Here is a 20,246-nt window from a genome sequence, read left to right as displayed (position 1 = left end):
AAGCAACCGAATAATATTCAAAGGCAAAAAATCGTCTAAAACAAAACCAAGCCCGGAAGAAAATTGCAATGAATAGTAAAAAGTAGAAATGTTGGAAAAGACGTTCTAGCAAACTCCTAGTAATGCCTTAATTTGAATTAAATCAATTGCAAACCGAAGAAACCAAGATCTAAGAAAAAGCTGAATTCATTCAATTTTTTAACAACTGAAAAAATGAATTTAACGAATATAAAAGTAGGTGCCAGGACAAAACTAGAATGATACAAACGTGAATGTGAAGAATATGGACACAATGTTAGGAACACCGTAACAAAAAGACAAATTCTTGATTTTTTGAAAGTTAAAAATCAAATTTAAGAAAATCAGAAGAACGAGTACATTTCATTGATCAGCATTCGAGACAGAGAAAAGACAACCAGTCATACGAGACAAAAATCCAAATTGCTGAACAGAGTAAAACAAGAAAAAGCAGAATTCAGACATACGAAACAATGAAACATTTTGCAAAAAAAGTGGTCAAAAAATATTTAAGACTGCATTCATGAAATTTTATCTCTTTTTTCAAAAAATTAACACCAAAAAATGATTGAATTTTTATTTAAACAAAATTAAAGTCCCTCATGTTCCCCAAAATACTATTTCTAGTAATTGAAAGCAAAATACAAACAAAAAACTGAAAAAAATTGGCAAAAAACTACGAAAATCGGATTAGCAAATGCACAATTTTATGAAACAATATTACATCGAGGTAGAAAGAGGCGTTGAGTATATTAATTATCAAAGGAAAGTTGCCATATTAACTGATTTTTGACAAAAAACAGCTAAAAGATCCAAAAATGAAGAAATTAATAGAAAAAAAAGCCAAAAATTAACTAAAAAATCAAGAAATATGTGCCAATTTCGCATTTGAAACGCAATTTCAGGCTATGCAAAAGACTGTGCTATCAATTTCCGGGGTTTACATTTCAACATAGCATCGATTAAAAATTATTTTTACAAAAAAAACCAAATTACAAGCAAAAAAACTAGGGCACTTAGACAAAAATCGGCTAAAAACGGTTATCTATATGTGCGATTCAGTCAAAAACTACTTTTCAATGTCAAAAAGTCATTCACTAAGCGCAGCGCATGATCAAAAGCTTCTCTTGCTCAGAAAAAATTAGTTCACACTGCAATTTTACTCGCTTTTGCTTTTAGGTCAAAACATCGTCTGAACGAATAGTACTTCCGGTAAAAAAAACCTTAAGAACATAGCCGAAAGAATTTCGGAGGCAACTCGAAGCGTCAAAGCTTCACAAACAAAACCGGAAATGCAGCGGAAGGCATTCATTACCTTTTGTATTAAACCATTAACTCATTACATCCCCATGTCTGATCTAAAATTTGTAGAAACTTAAACCACTGTCACCAAGAGAAACAAATTGCAGCAGAATTTCATTTTATTGAAAATGTTTGGTAACGTTAAAAAAATCCGAAATGGATAAGAAGGTCAAAATACTGATGGGCTGAAACAGCTGACAGGGCTATCAATTGCCCTCAGATAATTAATGATTCTAATCTCAAAAAGAACGCGAAAGCAAACGGCAGATAAAAATTTTCAAAAAAGACAGGAAAGTCAAAATTATTCAAAAAAGAGTGCTCAAACTTACGAATCAGAGAGCCACTACAATTAGATTTCCAATCACGGCAATTAAGACAAATATAATACATGATTCTTCCTTGTTGTATATATTCTAGACAACATGATTTCATACTAATTCAAAAATTAAACTAATCATAGAAAAACAAAAGCAACAGAATAATATTCAAAGGCAAAAAATCGTCTAAAACAATACCAAGCCCGGAAGAAAATTGCAATGAATAGTAGAAAATAGAAATGTTGGAAAAGACGTTCTAGCAAACTCCAAGTACTGCCTTAATTTGAATTAAATCAATTGCAAACCGAAGAAACCAAGATCTAAGAAAAAGCTGAATTCATTCAATTTTTTAACAACTGAAAAAATCAATATAACGAATATAAAAGTAGGTGCCAGGACAAAACTAGAATGATACAAACGTGAATGTCAAGAATATGGACACAATGTTAGGAACACCGTAACAAAAAGACGAATTCTTGATTTTTTGAAAGTTAAAAATCAAATTTAAGAAAATCAAGAATAACGAGTACATTTCATTGATCAGCATTCGAGACATAGAAAAGACAATCAGTCATACGAGACAAAATTTCAAATTGCTGAACAGAGTAAAACAAGAAAAAGCAGAATTCAGACATACGAAACAATGAAACATTTTGCAAAAAAAGTGGTCAAAAAATATTTAAGACTGCATTCATGAAAATTTATCTCTTTTTTCAAAAAATTAACACCAAAAAATGATTGAATTTTTATTGAAACGAAATTAAAGTCCCTCATGTTCCCCAAAATACTATTTCTAGTAATTGAAAGCAAAATACAAACAAAAAACTGAAAAAAATTGGCAAAAAACTACGAAAATCGGATTAGCAAATGCACAATTTTATGAAACAAAATTACATCGAGGTAGAAAGAGGCATTGAGTATATGAATTATCAAAGGGAAGTTGCCATATTAACTGATTTTTGACAAAAAACAGCTAAAAGATCCAAAAATGAAGAAATTAATAGAAAAAAAGCCAAAAATTACCTAAAAAATCAAGAAATATGTGCCAATTTTGAACTTGAAACGCATCAGGCTTCGAAAAACCCTGTGGTATCATTTGCCGCAGATCACATTTCAATATAGCATCGAATAAAATCAATTTCTACGAAAACCAAATTACCAGCAAAAAAAATGGGCCACTGCGACAAAAAACGGCTAAAAACGGTTATCTATATGTGCCATTCAGTCAAAAACTACTTTTCAATGTCAAAAAGTCATTCACTAAACGCAGGGCATGATCAAAACCTTCTCTCGATCAGAAAAAATTAGTTCACACTTTAATTTTACTCGCTTTTGCTTTTAGGTCAAAACATCGTCTGAACGATTAGTACTTCCGGTAAAAAAAAACCTTAAGAACATAGCCGGAAGAATTCCGGAGGCAACTCGAAGCGTCAAAGCTTCACAAACAAAACCGCAAATGCAGCGGAAGGCAATCATTACCTTTTTGAATTAAACCATTAACTCATTACATCCCCATGTCTGATATAAAAATTGTAGAAACTTAAACCACTGTAACCAAGAGAAACAAAATGCTGCAGAATTTTATTTTATTGAAAATGTTTGGTAACGTTAAAAAAATCCGAAATGGATAAGAAGTTCAAAATACTTATGGGCAGAAACATCTGACAGGGCTATCAATTGCCCTCAAATAATTCATGATTCTAATCTCAATAAGATCGGGAAAGCAAACGGCAGATAAATCTTAGAAACTAAGTTAAATCTTTTAAAAAAAGAATGCTCAAATTTAAGAATCAAAAAACCACTATAATTACATTTCTAATCACTGCAATTAAGACACAAAACAGCACACACTTCTCCCTTATTCTACATATGTTAGACAACATGATTTCAAACTGAATCAAAAATTAAATTGATAATAGAAAAGACATAAGCAGCAGAAGAATATTCAAAGGCCAAAAATTGTTTATTAACACCAAGGCCAGAAAAAAATTGCAGTAGATAGTATGAAGTGGAAATTTTTGAAAATGCTCGCTAGCAAACTCTCAGTACTGCCTTATGTTGAATGAAATCAATTGCAAACCAAAGAGATGACGAAAATCTAAAAAAAAGCTAAAATCATTCAATTTTTTAACAACTGAAAAAACCAATCAACCAAAAAAAACCTGCGATATAAATAGGTGCCAGGACAACACTCGAATTATACTAACTAGAATATGAAGAATCTGGACACAATGTGAGGAACACCGTAACAAAAATACATTCTTGATTTTTGAAAGTTGAAAATCAAAATACAAAAATCAAGAAAAACACATTTCATTGTTCAGCATTCGAGACATAGAAAAACTAGCTAGTCATCTGATACAAATGATCTATCTTCCTGAGGAGAACAAAAAAATAGGAAAAAGAAAAATTCAAACATACGAAACATTGAAATATTTTGCAAAAAAATGGTCAAAAAAACTGCATTCATGAAACAGTTTTTACTGTTTTTCAAAAACTTAACGCCAAAAAAAGATCAAATTTTTATTGAAACTAAATTAAAGTCCCTCATGTTTCACAAGAAGGCTTTCTATTAATTAAAATCAAAACACAAACAAAAAAAATGACAAAAATCGGAAAAAAACTACCAAAATCGGATTAGCATCTGTTCAATTTTATAAAACAAAATTACACCGAGGTAGAAAGAGGTGTTGAGTATAGGAACTATCAAAGAGAAGTTGCCATAATAACTGATTTTTGACAAAAAGGCGGTTAAAATATCCAAAAATGAAGAAATTAATATAAAAAAAAAGACAAAAGTTAAATAAAAAATCAAGAAATATGTGCCAATTTTGAACTTGAAACGCATCAGGCTTCGAAAAACCCTGTGGTATCATTTGCCGCAGATCACATTTCAATATAGCATCGAATAAAATCAATTTCTACGAAAACCAAATTACCAGCAAAAAAAATGGGCCACTTAGACGAAAAAACGGCTAAAAACGGTTATCTTTATGTGCCATTCAGTCAAAATGTACTTTTCAAAGTCAAAAAGTCATTCACTAAACGCAGCACTTGGTCAAAAAAACTTCTCTCGCTCAGAAAAAATTAGTTCACACCGCAATTTTACTCACTTTTGCTTTTAGGTCAAAACAGCGTCTGAACGAATAATACTTCCGGTAAAAAAAACATAGCCGGAAGAATTCCGGAAGCGACTCGAATCACCAAAACTTCACAAAAAGCTGAAGCCATTACCCTTTGTATTAAACCATTAACTCATTACCTCCCCGGGTCTGATCTAAAAATCGGTGAAATTTAAACCATTGTCACCAAGAGAAAGAAAATGCAGCAAAATTTTATTATTGAAAACGATTGGTAACGTTTAAAAAGTCTGAAATTTTTAGGATGGTCAAAAAACTGATAGCCTGACAAAGCTGACAGGGCCATCAATTGCCCTCAGATAATTATTGATTCTAATCTCAAAAAGATCGCGAAAGCAAACGGCAGATAAAAACTTTTCAAAAAAGACAGGAAAGTCAAAATTATTCAAAGAGTGCTCAAACTTAAGAATCAGAGAACCACTACAATTAGATTTGTAATCACGGCAATTCAGACAAAAATAATACATGATTCTTCCTTGTTGTATATATGCTAGACAACAAGATTTCATACTAATTCGAAAATTAAATTAATAGAAAAACAAAAGCAACAGAATAATATTCAAAGGCAAACAATCGTCTAAAAACAATACCCAGCCCTGAATAAAATTGCAATGAATAGTAATAAGTCGAAATGTTGGAAGGGACTTTCTAGCAAACTCCCAGTACTGCCTTATTTTGAATTAAATCAATTGCAAACCGAAGAAACCAAGATCTAAGAAAAAGCTGAATTCATTCAATTTTTTAACAACTGAAAAAATCAATATAACGAAAACAAAAGTAGGTGACAGGACACAACTAGAATGATACAAACGAGAATGTGAAGAATATGGACACAATGTTAGGAACACCTTAACAAAAAGACCAATTCTTGATTTTTGAAAGTTAAAAATCAAATTTAAAAAAATTAAGAAAAACGAGTACATTTCATTGATCAGCATTCGAGACATTGAGAAAACAACGAGTCATTCGAGACAAAAATCCAGCTTGCTGAACAGAATAAAACAAGAAACAGCAGAATTCAGCATACGAAACAATGAAACAATTTGCAAAAAAATGGTCAAAAAATATTTAAGACTGCATTTATGAAAAAAAATTATCTGTTTTTTCAAAAACTTAACACCAAAAAATGATTGAATTTTTATTGAAACGAAATTAAAGTCCCTCATCTTCCCCAAAATACTATTTCTAGTAATTAAAAGCAAAATACAAACAAAAAACTGAAAAAAAAATTGCAAAAAACAACGAAAATCGGATTAGCAAATGTACAATTTTATGAAACAAAATTACATCGAGGTAGAAAGAGGCATTGAGTATATGAATTATCAAAGGGAAGTTGCCATATTAACTGATTTTTGACAAAAAAACAGCTAAAAGATCCAAAAATGAAGAAATTAATAGAAAAAAGCCAAAAATTAATTAAAAAATCAAGAAATATGTGCCAATTTCGCATTTGAAACGCAATTTCAGGCTATGCAAAATACTGTGCTAACAATTTCCCGGGTTTACATTTCAACATAGCATCGATTAAAAATTATTTCTACAAAAAACCGAATTACAAGCAAAAAAACTAGGCCACTTAGACGAAAAAACGGCTAAAAACGGTTATCTATATGTGCCATTCAGTCAAAAACTACTTTTCAATGTCAAAAAGTCATTCACTAAACGCAGCGCATGATCAAAAAACTTCTCTCACTCAGAAAAAATTAGTTCACACTGCAATTTTACTCGCTTTCGCTTTTAGGTCAAAACATCGTCTGAACGAACAGTACTTCCGGTAAAAAAAAAAAACCTTAAGAAAACCAATACTCCTCTTCGAGTCGTAAAAACCTTAAGAAAACCAATACTCCTCTTCGAGTCGTAAAAACCAAGAGCACCGCAATATAGCTTCGCTCAGCTTACAGCTTCGCAGCTATAATAAGAGAAGTATATGACTCTCTCTGTAAACGAAAGTTTTATTCATTGAAACATTTCAGACGAGCGCTGCTACCAAATTGAAACGGACCATTCGCTCCATTTTACCCATCGATTTCCACAAAAGGTATCTTAAAACATGTAAAATTGGTTTCAAATCTGAAATATGATTACGAAAGAGATATTTGGGGACAAAACTTGTCCTACAGTTTCCACACTTTATATCAAAGATGTTTCACAGTTTGCAGTATTCAATTTCTACACGCTACGTCCCTTAGAAACAAGAGATAAGTGATTAAATTTCGTTTAAATAGCTACTAATCTGAATTCAAAGACACATTGAAGACAACGAGGTGAGCCGACAGAGCTAGAATTTTCCATCCAAATAGTGAAAAGTTACTAAAACTACACTATGGAATAAAATTTTGAACATTAATCATTTGATATTTTAACATATATTGAACTAAGAGAACAATCAAGTTCGATTAGTTTATACAACAAATTTAAATTATTACTAAAATTTTTCATATAAAGTGTAATTTTAAAGAAAAAACAATTATAATGTCCAGGTAAAACTGCTATAGCAATTTTAAAACTTTTCTGAGTCAGCTGAAACAAAGCCAACTTGTAAAGCTGGCAAAATAAATCTGGATACTAAAGTATACTCTGCGTTCATTTGGTGAGGAATGTGTAATTGCTTCATTAACTCCTGGAAAATACTATGTATGAAAATCTATCAGTAATTACGAATATATGAAAAACCACTCTGTATGAAAAATTACCATTATTTATTAATTTGTACAAAATCCAACAGCATGAAAAGTGATTAGGGGTTTTTTATTTCTGAAAAATCTCTCTGTATAGAAAGTGACCAGTAATTACTTCATATTTCTCTCTCAGCTAATTAAACTAAAGTTCCAAGAAAATTTTATATTGTTCAGTCTTTTGAAATATTCTTTAGAACTAAAACACTTTCCAGTCCGGTGTCCATGTCCTGTTGCTTGCCCACACCTAATATGAAAACATTGCTTTCGTTACTGGAAATTTAACTTGAGAATTGGGCAGCAGTATTAGTAAGTCATAGAACATAATAACAATGAAGTGAAACAAGCAATTTGTTAATTTTAAGCATCTTTAGCAACATTTGACACCTGCCATTGATGAGACTAACAGATAAGACATTAATTGTGAATGAGACAATTAGAGTCAAAATCACAGAAAACATTAGCTGAAATATTTGAAACGACTAAAATAAAGAATATTGGCAAGCAAGGAGACCTTTCGATTATGACATAAATGATAAGAAAACAAGGTTACAACAAATAATCTCAAAACTAATAATTATTGTACAGAAATTTGGAGAATATAGAGTGTCTCAGCGTCATTAAAACGTCTAGCCAAAATATCGAATCTTTAATTAGGTCCCTTTAAGGTTCCTTATCAAACAATAATACCTGTATTCTTTGATGCTATGTGACAAAGCAACAAAAAGTACGCAAACACTTGCAAAACTAAAGTAGTTATTCAAAGCTGTTGAGAACAAATATAGTCAAAGTCCTGAAAATCACTAACAATGACTTCAAACCACTACTTCTCTGAGACCTGTCATTAATGACAATACGCTATAGTGCATTATAATGAACATAGCTGGCAGATTGACAGAAAATGGCCTTAATAGCTTCATAGATCTGCAGTCTAAAAAAACAGTAAAATAGACAGACCAAAAAAATTCGTCTTTTCATTGAAGCCTGGTATGTTATATTTTGATTAAAACTATATATACGTTTTTTCTGCCTCTACTAGTTGCTCTCAATTAACCTTCATTTAGAGTGACACACTTCCATTTGACTTTATCTCTTTGAATCAAAAAAGTCAATTTCAAAGTGATGAAGATATTTTTGAGAGTGGGGTAAGTCATGTGTGACCAAAAAATTAATCACACGAAAGAACAAAAAACTCGCTCTACTAAGAGCGAAAAATGACGTAACACACGCACTTCAGTTGAAATTGCATTAACGAATGAACCAAAAGCAGATTTGAGGTGGTTTTGACGTCATATGGTCTTAACAAAAATTGCGACGACGAAATAAAAAAAAAACATAACAGGACAAGTCCTGACGTACAATTCAAAGAATTTTCATTGACTAAACAGACAACTAGACCTAGAATGGACTATGAGTGAATTGAAAAAACCAAATTTTAAAAAATTAGATCAATGAAACAAAAAACAGAGAATGAATGTCAAAATGCCGCATGTGCACAAAGAAACCAATAGCCAGAAATGGAAATTTGGTTCAAACAAAAACTGGGTCTAGAATGAGCTGTGAATGGATTGCGAAAACCATTTAGAAAAAAATCCGGTCCAAAAAATCGAAAAAACAGTAAAAATCAGAGTGAAATTGCCACATGTGAACAAAAAAAACACAAGCCAGAAACCGAATTTTTGTTCAAACACCGTTTTCTCACTCTACTTTAAAATTAGAGCGAAAAAGATTCACGCCGCAAAACCACTCGCTTTTTCGCTCCATTTCCTGTTTCGGCGTGACCAAAATCACTACTCCAATTTGACTTCAAAAAACAAGAAAACGTGTGAACAGATCTTAAAAAAAAGACAGCGCCGCAAAACAATTCAAATTCTTTGAATTGTAAAAAAAATAGCAGTACAAGTCCTTATGTACAATTCAAAGATTTTTTATAGACTAAACAAACAACTAGACCTAGAATGGACTATGAGTGAATTGAGAAAACCAAATTTTAAAAAATTAGATCAAAGAAACAAAAAACAGAAAATGAATGTCGAAATGCCGCATGTGAACAAAGAAACCACTAGCCAGAAATGAAAATTTGTTCAAACAAAAAACTAGGCCTAGAATGAACTGTGAATGAATTGAGAAAACCATGTAGAAAAAAAATCCGATAAAGAATTGGAAAAAAACAGTAAAAATCAAAGTGAAATTGCAGCATGTGAACAAAAAAAACACAAGCCAGAAAGCGAATTTTCGTTCAAGCACCGTTTTTTCACTCTACTTTAAAATTAGAGCAAAAAATTTCACGCTGCCACAGCATTCGCTTTTTCGCTCTACTTCCTGTTTCGGCGTCACCAAAATCACTACTCCAATTTGACTTCAAAAATCATGAAAATGTTTGAACAGATCTTAAAAAAAGACAGCGCCCCAACACAATTCAAATTCTTTGAATTGTACAAAACAAAGAGAAGGCCAATAATAGCCTCAACTATCGCTGTGCGGCTATTAATAATAATTTTTTCAGCAACCAAACCTCTCCAAAGTTTTCACGCGTTTCATTCGCCGGCTTCAAAGTTAACTTTGAGTCGTTAAAAGACAAACTGTTTGATTTGTAAAAAAAGACAGAGCTCTAATTAAATCCAAATACTTTAAATTGTAAGACATACACCCGCGATAACACCCGAATGAGAAGACCGGGGCAGCTATTAGTGATTAACTTAACTACTACGAATATTTTGTTTAAAAGTGTGCTCAAAACGACTAAAAAGTAACTCATTTAACTCATTTCTGACAGAATATTAATTGTCAATAATTGTTAAAGAAAGCTATAATAACTAGTTCCATTAGGCTGATTAAATCGCGATATGGCCCAATTAGCATACCTGATAGAATGAATGGAATTTCTTCTCGTTTTCCCTATCAATGAATGTGAGTGCCCATGACATGCTGTCCAGGTTGAACCAATCAAGATACACTTGTTTCTGATTCATGCTAAAGAAAATTTTGAAATAACATCGCACAATATCAACAGTTGCAAATACAACCAGTCTGAATTTTCTGAAAAATGCGTGATATTGAATGATTATGCTTTACACACCTACAGTTGTATCATCAAGCGACTAATTGAAAAATAGGACCCCAATTGAGGTTTTACTGCAAACTAACGTAGAAATGCGGTGAACTGCGTTTAAGGAAAAATATTTTCACCAATAATGATACTCGAGTTGGGGTTTCACAAAGAAATATAATGCTCAAAGATTTGCGGTGAAAATTTTTCACCGCAAAGTACGCACAATTTTTAGAACTGAGAAACGATCAAAGCAAAGTAGTTTTGTACCAAATATGATGACTTTATTAAAGTTGTATTTTACGCGTTCGTAGAAAGTTTTGCATAAATTTTTGCCTTCTACAATCTTCAAAGTCACCGCATCTACTTGTAACATAAATTACATCCATATGTTGCGTAATCAAATGAGACAATCTTTATTGTGTAGCGTGGTGAGTTTCAGTAAAGAGCTGTAAAAACTTATTATCGCGTAAGCAGTTAAAACAAAAATTTCATCTACCAAGAGGAAGTGTTTCATTTCTACCTACAAAGTTAGATGCAAGTGAGCGGTTGGCTTCGTTAGTGGCTAGATGCGCCCAAAGGAGGTGGGATCAAGGGATGGGTTAGGTGTTAAAAGGTAGGGGAATCAAACTCTATGAACCAACCTTCATACCTTGAATTTATATCAAACAGTTTCAGTTTCAGTAGAAAGCATAATTAGAGACTAATGAGCCGTAAGGCTCTAACAAAACTTAGCCGTCACCACAATTTACTTCCTTATTTCATGTGTGAGGACAAAAAATTAAATTTTCAGACAAAAAAATCGAACGATAAGTTGGTAGTATAAAAAATTGCACAAAAAAGATCATCCGGACTAATTTAATTGCTACAAACTTCGTTTGAGAGCAATTAAACCTACTTCTGTAACCTACAATTAAACCTACCTTTGAGAATAAATAAACCTACTTTCAAAGAAAAGGGCTTCAATTAAAGATCTAAAATATTCGTTCCGGCCCTTCTTGAGTGGGGAGGAACTATACACTCAGCTGTTTTTTTTGTTCAGACAATTTTGACCGATCGATATATTCATCGTAGGGAGTTGTGAGTAGTATCAGTAAAAAGCCCGTCCATCGTAGAATATGAAGTTAATAAGATTTCTTCTAGATCTAAAATCTTCAAAAAAATTCAATGTTCCCATTGGACAAACAGCAATAGAAAGGCTTGTTTTGGTCCAAAATTGGACTGTTAAAATCCAAAAAAAAATCGGATTAGAATCAGTCGTTCTAAAATGACTTGATCTCTTTTATATTAATTAAATAAAGAACATTTCAAATCAAAACTCAGTGTTGATAGGTCCAATTGGCTTTATAATTAGTTCCAAATTCTTCTATCTAGTTTCTTTACTCGAAAGATTTTGGTCATTTTCCTTTTTAAAAATGTTTGATTTTTAAATAAACAATGGCTTATTGAACTTTGTCAATATTTATCTCTTAATTTGGTCAATTTGAAACTTAGTGTCAGCGAAAAAAGAATGATTCTTCTTCCTCTTCTTTCTACTCATATAAAACTTAGTATTTTCTGCGCGTTAAGTTATGCTTCCTCGGCTTTGATACAACCAGATTTCACACAATCTTTTTGATTTTCAGGCATTTGCCATTTTTCAAGCTTTTTTCTTTTTTCTCATTATGACAAAACTGACAGTTCACATATCAATTTAATGGCGTTCAGTGTAAGGCACAGTTGAATATATCAAAATCTTTAAAGGTAAAAAATGTAGTTTTAACGGCATCGACACAACTGTCTCAAAGAATTTAATTGAGTTTGTTTTTGTATCTAACTGTCGTTTTTGCGTTGTCTTTTAGTCGTATGAAAATTCCGGCAAAACAACCGTTCTCACTGGCATTTTTGAAGGAATAAACGAGCGTATATTCTGAGTTGAGTAGATAGCTGATGGCTTTCATGTCTATTAAAAAAATGATTTCAAAAAAAAAATAATTTAATTTTTGCTTTTTTGTCTTTTTGTTACCTAGTTTCGTTTATACAGTACACATATTAAATTATTGTCGTCAGAAGAAAGTGCAATTTTACAGACTCTAATGTTTTCAAAGATTTCGTTATGAACTTACTGACTTCGACACAGCTTTTTCGTTAAAAAAATTGAAACAATTTTTGATTTCTGACTAAATTTAAAGCTCTCTTTGTAGACGTAGGACATCTTCAGAATAATTACAGGTCTGAAGCGCTTTTTTCTTGAATACATGAATATATTTAGTTATTTCATTTTCTAGCTAATGATTTTAATGACTTTGAAAAAAATTGTTTCCGAAAAATACAAAAGTATTACTTATATTTGCATTTTTCTCTCTTTTTATGTCTACTCTCTACCTATTCCCACTAAATAGAGCTCCCATACCAAGATTCTTTTCTTCAGGAAAGGCCGAATCGAACATATTTTGGGGGACAAATTAGTCCTTTACGGCTTTGACAGCGTTTTCTCGCAAGTTTAGCTTGAATATATGTTTGTTATTTCTTTTTGTTGTTCTTTTTTTAATCACATAAAAATTTGAACGAAACCAGGTCTTAGTGCTCTCCTATAGAGACGTGTGTGATCTTGAACCTGTTTGATCTTTTCAATTGCTATCGACTGAATTTCATTACTTTGAAACGAACTGGTTTTAAGTGTTTAAGCCAATTTTTTTTAACTTTGCCTTTTCTTGTTCTTTTTTTTTGTCTAAATGTTACCGAGTCTTATTATGGAGCGGTCCCATATCTTTCTAGAGAAGTGCAAATTGTTTTTGTCAAATTTGGTTTTGTCTGACGCTTTTTTGACCTTGCTACTAAGTTTTTAAAAACGGACATAAAGTTTTGGATGTAATTAATATTTGTTGTTATTGTTGTTTGCTTTTGTTGTTCGTCTTGACTCGTTTTCTTAAAAATGGCTGATCTCAACTGGGGGATTTCCATACTCCACTGAGTTATCTGCGTTGGAGGCAATCTTTTTGTTCATACACTTTTTTTTTATTTTTTTGAAAAATCCTTGAATTTTTGGGGGTTTTCTTTCTGTCATTTGGTAGACATTTATGCCAAAAATGCGGATGAGCGGTGTCGGAACTTTGTGAGCAAACGCACATTACCGAACTTCCTTGTTAGCCAGATGTAATTATAACCCGCTTTTCCTATGTTTTACGATCTAAAAGTGGGAACCAGCTGCAAAAGAGACTGATTTCAGTCAAAATTTGGTACCTCTAGACTTTTGTGACTTCTGATTCTGGAGCTATCTTAACTTGATTAGTAGAATTTGTAATGACATTGTGGCGATGCGGGTACTGTGTTAATTGTCTTTACAGCCTCTTATCAGCATCAGATCAACTAATATAATTTTCATTTATATAAAAATGATTTTCGTTTTCTCGTTTACTTTGATTGTTTTTTACTTTTTGCAGCAGTTGCCTATTAATAGATATAATTGTTGACTTTTTCCATCCGGATTAGCAGATTTAAATATCATTTTTGCTTAATTACCTGATGCATTCCTGTTGCACTTTAAAATATTGTATGACTGTCCCAAACTTAATATCCAGTTTATCGATAAAGACTTATGGGATGATGGGATATCTCGTATAAGTTTTTTGCGCGTCAAATATTAAGCTATAAGAAATTGCATGTCGTATGATAATCTTGTAAGAACTCAAGTTTTTGGTAGAAAAACTGATAAGACGTTGTTTAGCCTTGCAAAAATCTTACAGGATCGTATTTGCATCGTAAAAAATATTTTCTGATATATTTGCTCAACAATAAAAATTTCACTCTTGATTCCTACTTTATTTTGTACAGTTTTCACCACTATTTCACTGTTTCCAGCCATAAAAACTGATGAACTAACATCCCCCCCCCCCAATTTTTCTACTCTTTTAATCAGTTTTAACGGTGAACACCTCAACCCGGGACAAGAGTGTAACAAGTTCTCGATTACTCTTTCGCTAAGATTACCTATTGACGATGAACCTGTCGTCTTTGCGCATGGGGTAGTTGATGGGCACAGCAGGGTAGTATGCGGGCATGTTGCTCTGATCACTGGTGGGAGGGTAGAGGGTGGACTCCAGCTGGTGCTGGCTCAGGAACACAGAGGACTGTCTGCTTATTCCAGCTCCACTCCTTGAATGACTTTGAGATCCTGCCACCGATGAGCGGTTGTCGTAAGGTCCCCTGACGAAAAACATTAATTGATTAGATCCCTCCCAAATGTGCGTAATTTATGAAGTGAAGAAAAAAGTTTCCGTTTTTGTAGCCTAGATATTTAATCTCGCTGACAAGTCAACTTTTCTGCTAGCTTTTTCTTCGAAAAACTTTGGAATGTGGGCGTTTTTATTCAGAAGGGGCAAAAATATTAGCTGTTTAAACTTGCATCAACGGGGCCTGCTAGAGAAATTTTTTAGAAATTGGTTTCAAAAACTTTTAGGTTTTATCCAAGCTGGATTATTCATTGTTTTTCCAAGAAATTTGACTCTGTGCTCCTCGCTGTTAATAGTCGAGCGGAAGTTTACAGAAAATATGAGTAGAAATTTTTAAGCTCATCAGATCTGAGCTGACTTATAATAGTCTGTAAAATTCTTACTGTCTCCTTTCTACTTTAGTTTATAAGAAGAACTTCAAAAAACTCACTTGTCCGAAAGAGTTACTTTTGTCACAATATTTGAAATTTGCTTATCATCTCTAGCATTTTTCAAAAAATAGTAGACAAATTATGATACTTTTGAATCAAAGGAAAATTGTTTCACTTTCGACGAGTTTGAAAAGTTATAGTGATACTTTTTTCTGACTACATTTTAGCGAATAACTGCGATAATGGTAAGAAATTATTTCTCTTGAGGAAACAGTTTGCAAACAATTAGATATAAAAGAACATAACCGACTAACGTAGGGCGAATTGCTCTCAAACGACCGGCGAGCGGTTGGCTTCGTCAGTAGCTGGCCACGGGGGGGAGTGCACTGGGGGCTGATGGGGGCAACACTGGGTTGGGGGGGGCAACAGCGAGGTGGGGATGGGGGTCAACGGGGGGGGGGGGGGGGGTCTCAACCTCTCAGAACCGCCCTTCACACCATAAGTATAAGTTTAAGTCTCCAAAACAGTTTGAGCTGAAACAGAGCTGAAAGGCTCTAAGAGCACTTAATGCCCGCTGGGCGCTACCTGTTTATCCCGTTTTTGAGGACGAAAAGTCAAAAGCGTCAGACGAAAAATCGGTCAAGCGAAAAATCGCATAAAAAAAGACCAACAGGACTAATATAATTGCTACAAACTTCGTTTGAGAGCAATTAAAAAGATGAAAAAAAATTATTGAAACTGCAGCAATTAAATTTGTACAAATTGCATGTTTTCTTGCTATTAGTTATTGAGAGGAGTTGATTCTGACAAGCATTTAGTTCCCGTCAACTCAAGCGTGAAAAGCCAGTGCAAAACAAATAACCTTATATTACGAAAATAACGTTCTGTTTCTATTATTTAATGTTTCAAAAATGGTATCCATGAATAGCTTTTTTTATTAATTATTTATTTCGATTTAGCTCCAAATCAGAAGACATTTTAATAATAAAGTTTAACATAACAGGTTTTTTGAATTTTCTGTTACACTTGCTTATCAGACAGTGGTAATAACACTCTATTCGAAAATGTCAAAATGTAATTGTTCAAATCTTAAACTAGCTTTATCAACGAAATTAATTTTGTACAATATGAAAAAAAGAAAAATTTCAGGGATTTGTTTATTATATGTTTCTAAACTAATCAGAAGTTTAATGGATTTAGGCTGATAAAAAGTTTGCATTGTAGCAGGTTTGAGCGAAATTGGATGGCTTTTGGTTTCTCCATATGTAGTTGGGAAATTTTTATACAATTGGAACGAATGTTTTGATTTATTTTTAGATATTTAAAGTTAGAATTCCGTTTTAGAATTTTGATTGAGATCATTCCAAAAATTTTCTCTTGAAAAAAGCTTCTGGAAAAATTTTCTTCGGAAGTGTTTCAATAATTTTCTCTATCAAACTTCCTCTTCAAACTGATTTGAAGCAGCTGAACAAAGAGAGTTGTCAGATAGTTTTCAAAAATGTTTTGTTTCCATTAGACCACAATGGAAGATAAAAACTGACTCAAAAAATTATTGGGAAAGGAACATTTGATGCTTTTATTGAAGTAAATTATACGGTTTTCATATGGTACTCTGCCGAAACGCGAAAACTAACGTCCGACAGATTGCTTTGAAATTCAACTCAGATTGACTTTAATTAGGCCTGTTTCAAATTATAATATTATAGTTTATTGTAGAACACTTTAACAATTTAAAAAGAAACAGGAGTGGTGAAGGAGTAGAAAGAGTATTAAAAAAAGAGCACTGTTAACGGAAGCAAGGGATTCAAAAGGGAAACACAAATTTTCACAAAGAACCTTTTCACCACCCGGTACAGTGGAAGCAAACCAAGCGTTCTCTAAGTTTTTGATAAGAAAACGCAATTTTAGAAAAAGAAAAGTAAAAATGCGCAAAAAGCAAAATTCTTCTTCGGGTCGTTTACAAACATGACTACAACTATTGCCCCAAACCTTCTTCGACAGCAATTAATAAGATTCTAAATGGCCTAAAGTCAAATTTTGAGGATTATAAACTCGAATGACAGAGGGGATCAATTTAATTTTAGCCTGCTTCGTTTGGGGTGGAGACGGAGACTGGAAGGTGTTAGAGTGGTCTCGGTCTGGTGAGTTCTCCTTTTAACTTTCTAAGGACAAAAGTGGAACTTCATTTCGTCGCATGTTTCGCCAAATTTGGTCTTTACTAATGCAAACTGATGCAAATTATTTTAACGTTTTAAAATCTAAGATAAGGTGATTAAGATTGAGCAAAAACCAAGAAATCAAGCGTTAAAAAACTCAATCAATAATTCAGATCGACAGTTCGAGCGATATTCTGGAACCAATCAGTCAAGAGAAAAAAAAGAAAACATAGCTGGCAGATTGCCAGAAAATAGCCGCAATAGCTTCGTAGATCTGCAGTCTCAAAGAAACAATAAAAAAGACAGACCAAAAAATTCGTCTTTTCATTGAATGGTAATATGTTATATTTTGATTAAAAATCTGTATAAGTGTTTGCTGCCTCTATAAGCTGCTCTCTAATAACCTTCATTTAGAGTAACACACACCCATTTGACTTTATCTCTTTGAATTAAACTAAATAAAAGTCAAATTCAAAGTGAGTAAGTCATTTTTGTAAGTGAGGTAAGTCAAGAGTGACCAAAATTCAATAAAGCAAATGAACAAAAAACTCGCTCCACTAAGATCGAAAAATGACGTCATGCAAAAATCGCGACCATATGAAATAAAAAAAAACATAGCAGGACAAGTCTTGACGTACAATTTAAAGAATTTTAATTGAGTAAACAGAAAATTAGACCTAGAAGGGACTACGAAATGGATTGGAAAAACCATTTAGAAAAAAATCCAATCCAAAAAATCGAAAAAAAATTAAAAATCAAAGTGAAATTGCCGCATATGAACAAAAACCAATAGCGAAAAAGCGAATTTTTGTTCAAACACCATTTTCTCACTCTACTTCAAAATTAGAGCAAAAAAATTTCACGCCGCAAAACCACTCGCTTTTTCGCTCCACTTCCGGTTTCGGCGCAACCAAAATCACTACTCCAATTTGACTTCAAAAATCATGAAAATGTGTGCACAGATCTTAAAAAGAGAAAGCGCCCCAATACAATTCAAACTCTTTGAATTGTAAAGAAACCAAGAGAAGGCGAATAATAGCCCCAGCTATCGCTGTGCGGCTATTAACCAGAAAAAGACACCCGAATACAGTTATTGCTTCAAAGCAAGTAAATAGTCATTTGCACTTTGATAATTTCAAAGTTGCCATATACACTAATAAATTGCCTCTATAGAAATCACTGATAAGAACCAAAACTAAATTTGCCCGGACTTATTTGGTCGCGCCTGTCAGTGAATTCAAATCCCATTATAATGAAATTACATTTTATTTAGACAAAATGTTTTTATTTAGAGACCATGTTTTAAATTGCGATTAAGTGTATTAAGTTATGGATACTTTTTTAGCTCTATTTTAATGCCGGATTCAAGATCAAAATTTAATCTTGTAAGATTGTAAGGATCTTGCTGGATGCTCACTAGATGTTGTTAGATGTTGCAAGGTTCTTAAAAAGATGTAGCAGCCTAATTTGTGGTCTAAACTAGAGCGGTAATTGACCAGGTACAAACGTGGAGTCTTTATCCTTTGTAGTGACGAAGTAGGTAGTAAGTCTCTCAATGGAGCTGTTCCTCTTGGACTCCATATCTGTATTCTCCACAAACTCAAACCTCTCCAGGTCACTCTCACTCAGGTAGCCATAAGTCGCCTCTGACACGTGCACGCGGCCAGCTTCACCTGATCATTAGCCATGTCAAAGTATTTACATTATTATAGAAACCTCAGACATTGAGTTATCGTGATACTTCGTAGAATTTATGCAATTGTCTGCTATGAAATTTACAAACAAAAGCCCGTTTCAACGCACGAAAGCCTGGTGGACCCATATAAGTTTGGTGAACGCACGAAAGTCTGGACATGCGCGGTTTTTGTCTCAGACGGTCTTGGACAAAAGCATGGTCGCCTTGGACCGGTTTGGACACGCCAGCTTCCAGTCTTAGCCCTCAGCCTGGAATGAAGCTTGACCAGATGATGATGAAAAAAACCGCAATTGATAACAGAGCCTAGCTTGAGTATGCAGTTTATTACGGAATATATATTGTAGCTATGGGCTCATGAGAACATTTTATATCAGCGCCGTGATGTAAGGAGTCTGTTGAATATTTTATTTTAACTAGGAGCAGAAATGTTTAGCACTAACCACAGGACTCCATGTCATTGGCTTTGAAGACGTCTGCTGAGAGTACATCGTACTTGTAACGAGTGTGTCCCACAAAACCACAGATCACTTTCCCACTGTGGATCCCCACTCGCATCTCGACACTCTCACCTCTGAAGACTTCTTTAGTACTAACCCCGCCCATGCTACCCGTTTACATTCACCTTCAACTTCAAAACATTTTAATATGTCGCCCGAATTTTCAAAAAAGTTCACGTAATATTAGACAAAAAAGTATTTTTTCATCTGCATGTTTTGATTGCTGTTGGATTTAGGTTCAATTGCACGAGTTTTTAAATCGCTTCCGCTATTCTATTGGCTAAGTTTTTTCTTCACTCGGCTTTTGTTTTTAAAATAATTAGCGAAGAGAAATAGAATTGAAACCATTGAAACGTTAACCTGTTTTTGATATGACCAGAATGCGAAACAAATTTTCAGACAAAATTTATGAACTTAAACTTCACCGTTCAAAATGGAAAGAAAATAAACCACGTTTCAATTCTGAAATTCACTTTTACTATTAGAATATCATGAATCAGTATACCGATACACTATGGCACTAGCGTCACAAATTAATAGAAAACACCATTTCTGCTTTCTTCATTTTTATGAGCTCAAAATCAAAGACAAATGAATGAGATACGTGTCTGGAGCAACTGTTTAAGATTGTTCTGTGAGTTCTGTAAGTTGTATCATCGCCCTAGAAAAAAAAGATTTACATCGGACTTCATCTGGTTACTAATAGCTCATTGACCACCTCCGAAGCTCGAAACCATATGAACAGCATGACTCGATAGAAATACAAAAATATAACTACAATAAATTACATCAACTGACAATTGCCAACAAAGTA

General features: G+C 33.2%; 1 protein-coding gene across 2 annotated transcripts in view; it reads right to left on the bottom strand.

The window, feature by feature from the left end:
• The window catches only part of LOC142353094 (adenylate cyclase type 9-like), a 55,787-nt gene extending 36,283 nt beyond the window's left edge, over window positions 1-19,504 (bottom strand). Inside the window, exons 1-4 of one of the 2 annotated variants that reach the window (XM_075405289.1) lie at window positions 19,376-19,504; window positions 18,747-18,912; window positions 14,471-14,686; window positions 10,317-10,425 (exon numbers count right to left, since the gene is read on the bottom strand). In XM_075405289.1, the coding sequence (XP_075261404.1) occupies window positions 10,317-10,425; window positions 14,471-14,686; window positions 18,747-18,912; window positions 19,376-19,490 (606 nt within the window). In that variant the 5' untranslated portion in view covers window positions 19,491-19,504. The remainder of the gene's footprint in view (window positions 1-10,316; window positions 10,426-14,470; window positions 14,687-18,746; window positions 18,913-19,375) is intronic. The other variant, XM_075405290.1, reaches the window with a different exon arrangement.
• Window positions 19,505-20,246: the final 742 nt, after the last annotated feature.

Source organism: Convolutriloba macropyga, chromosome 14 (assembly GCF_964194025.1).
Source record: "Convolutriloba macropyga chromosome 14, txConMacr16.3, whole genome shotgun sequence".
Taxonomy (NCBI): Eukaryota; Metazoa; Xenacoelomorpha; order Acoela; family Convolutidae; genus Convolutriloba; species Convolutriloba macropyga.
This window is presented reverse-complemented; position numbering and strand designations above follow the sequence as displayed.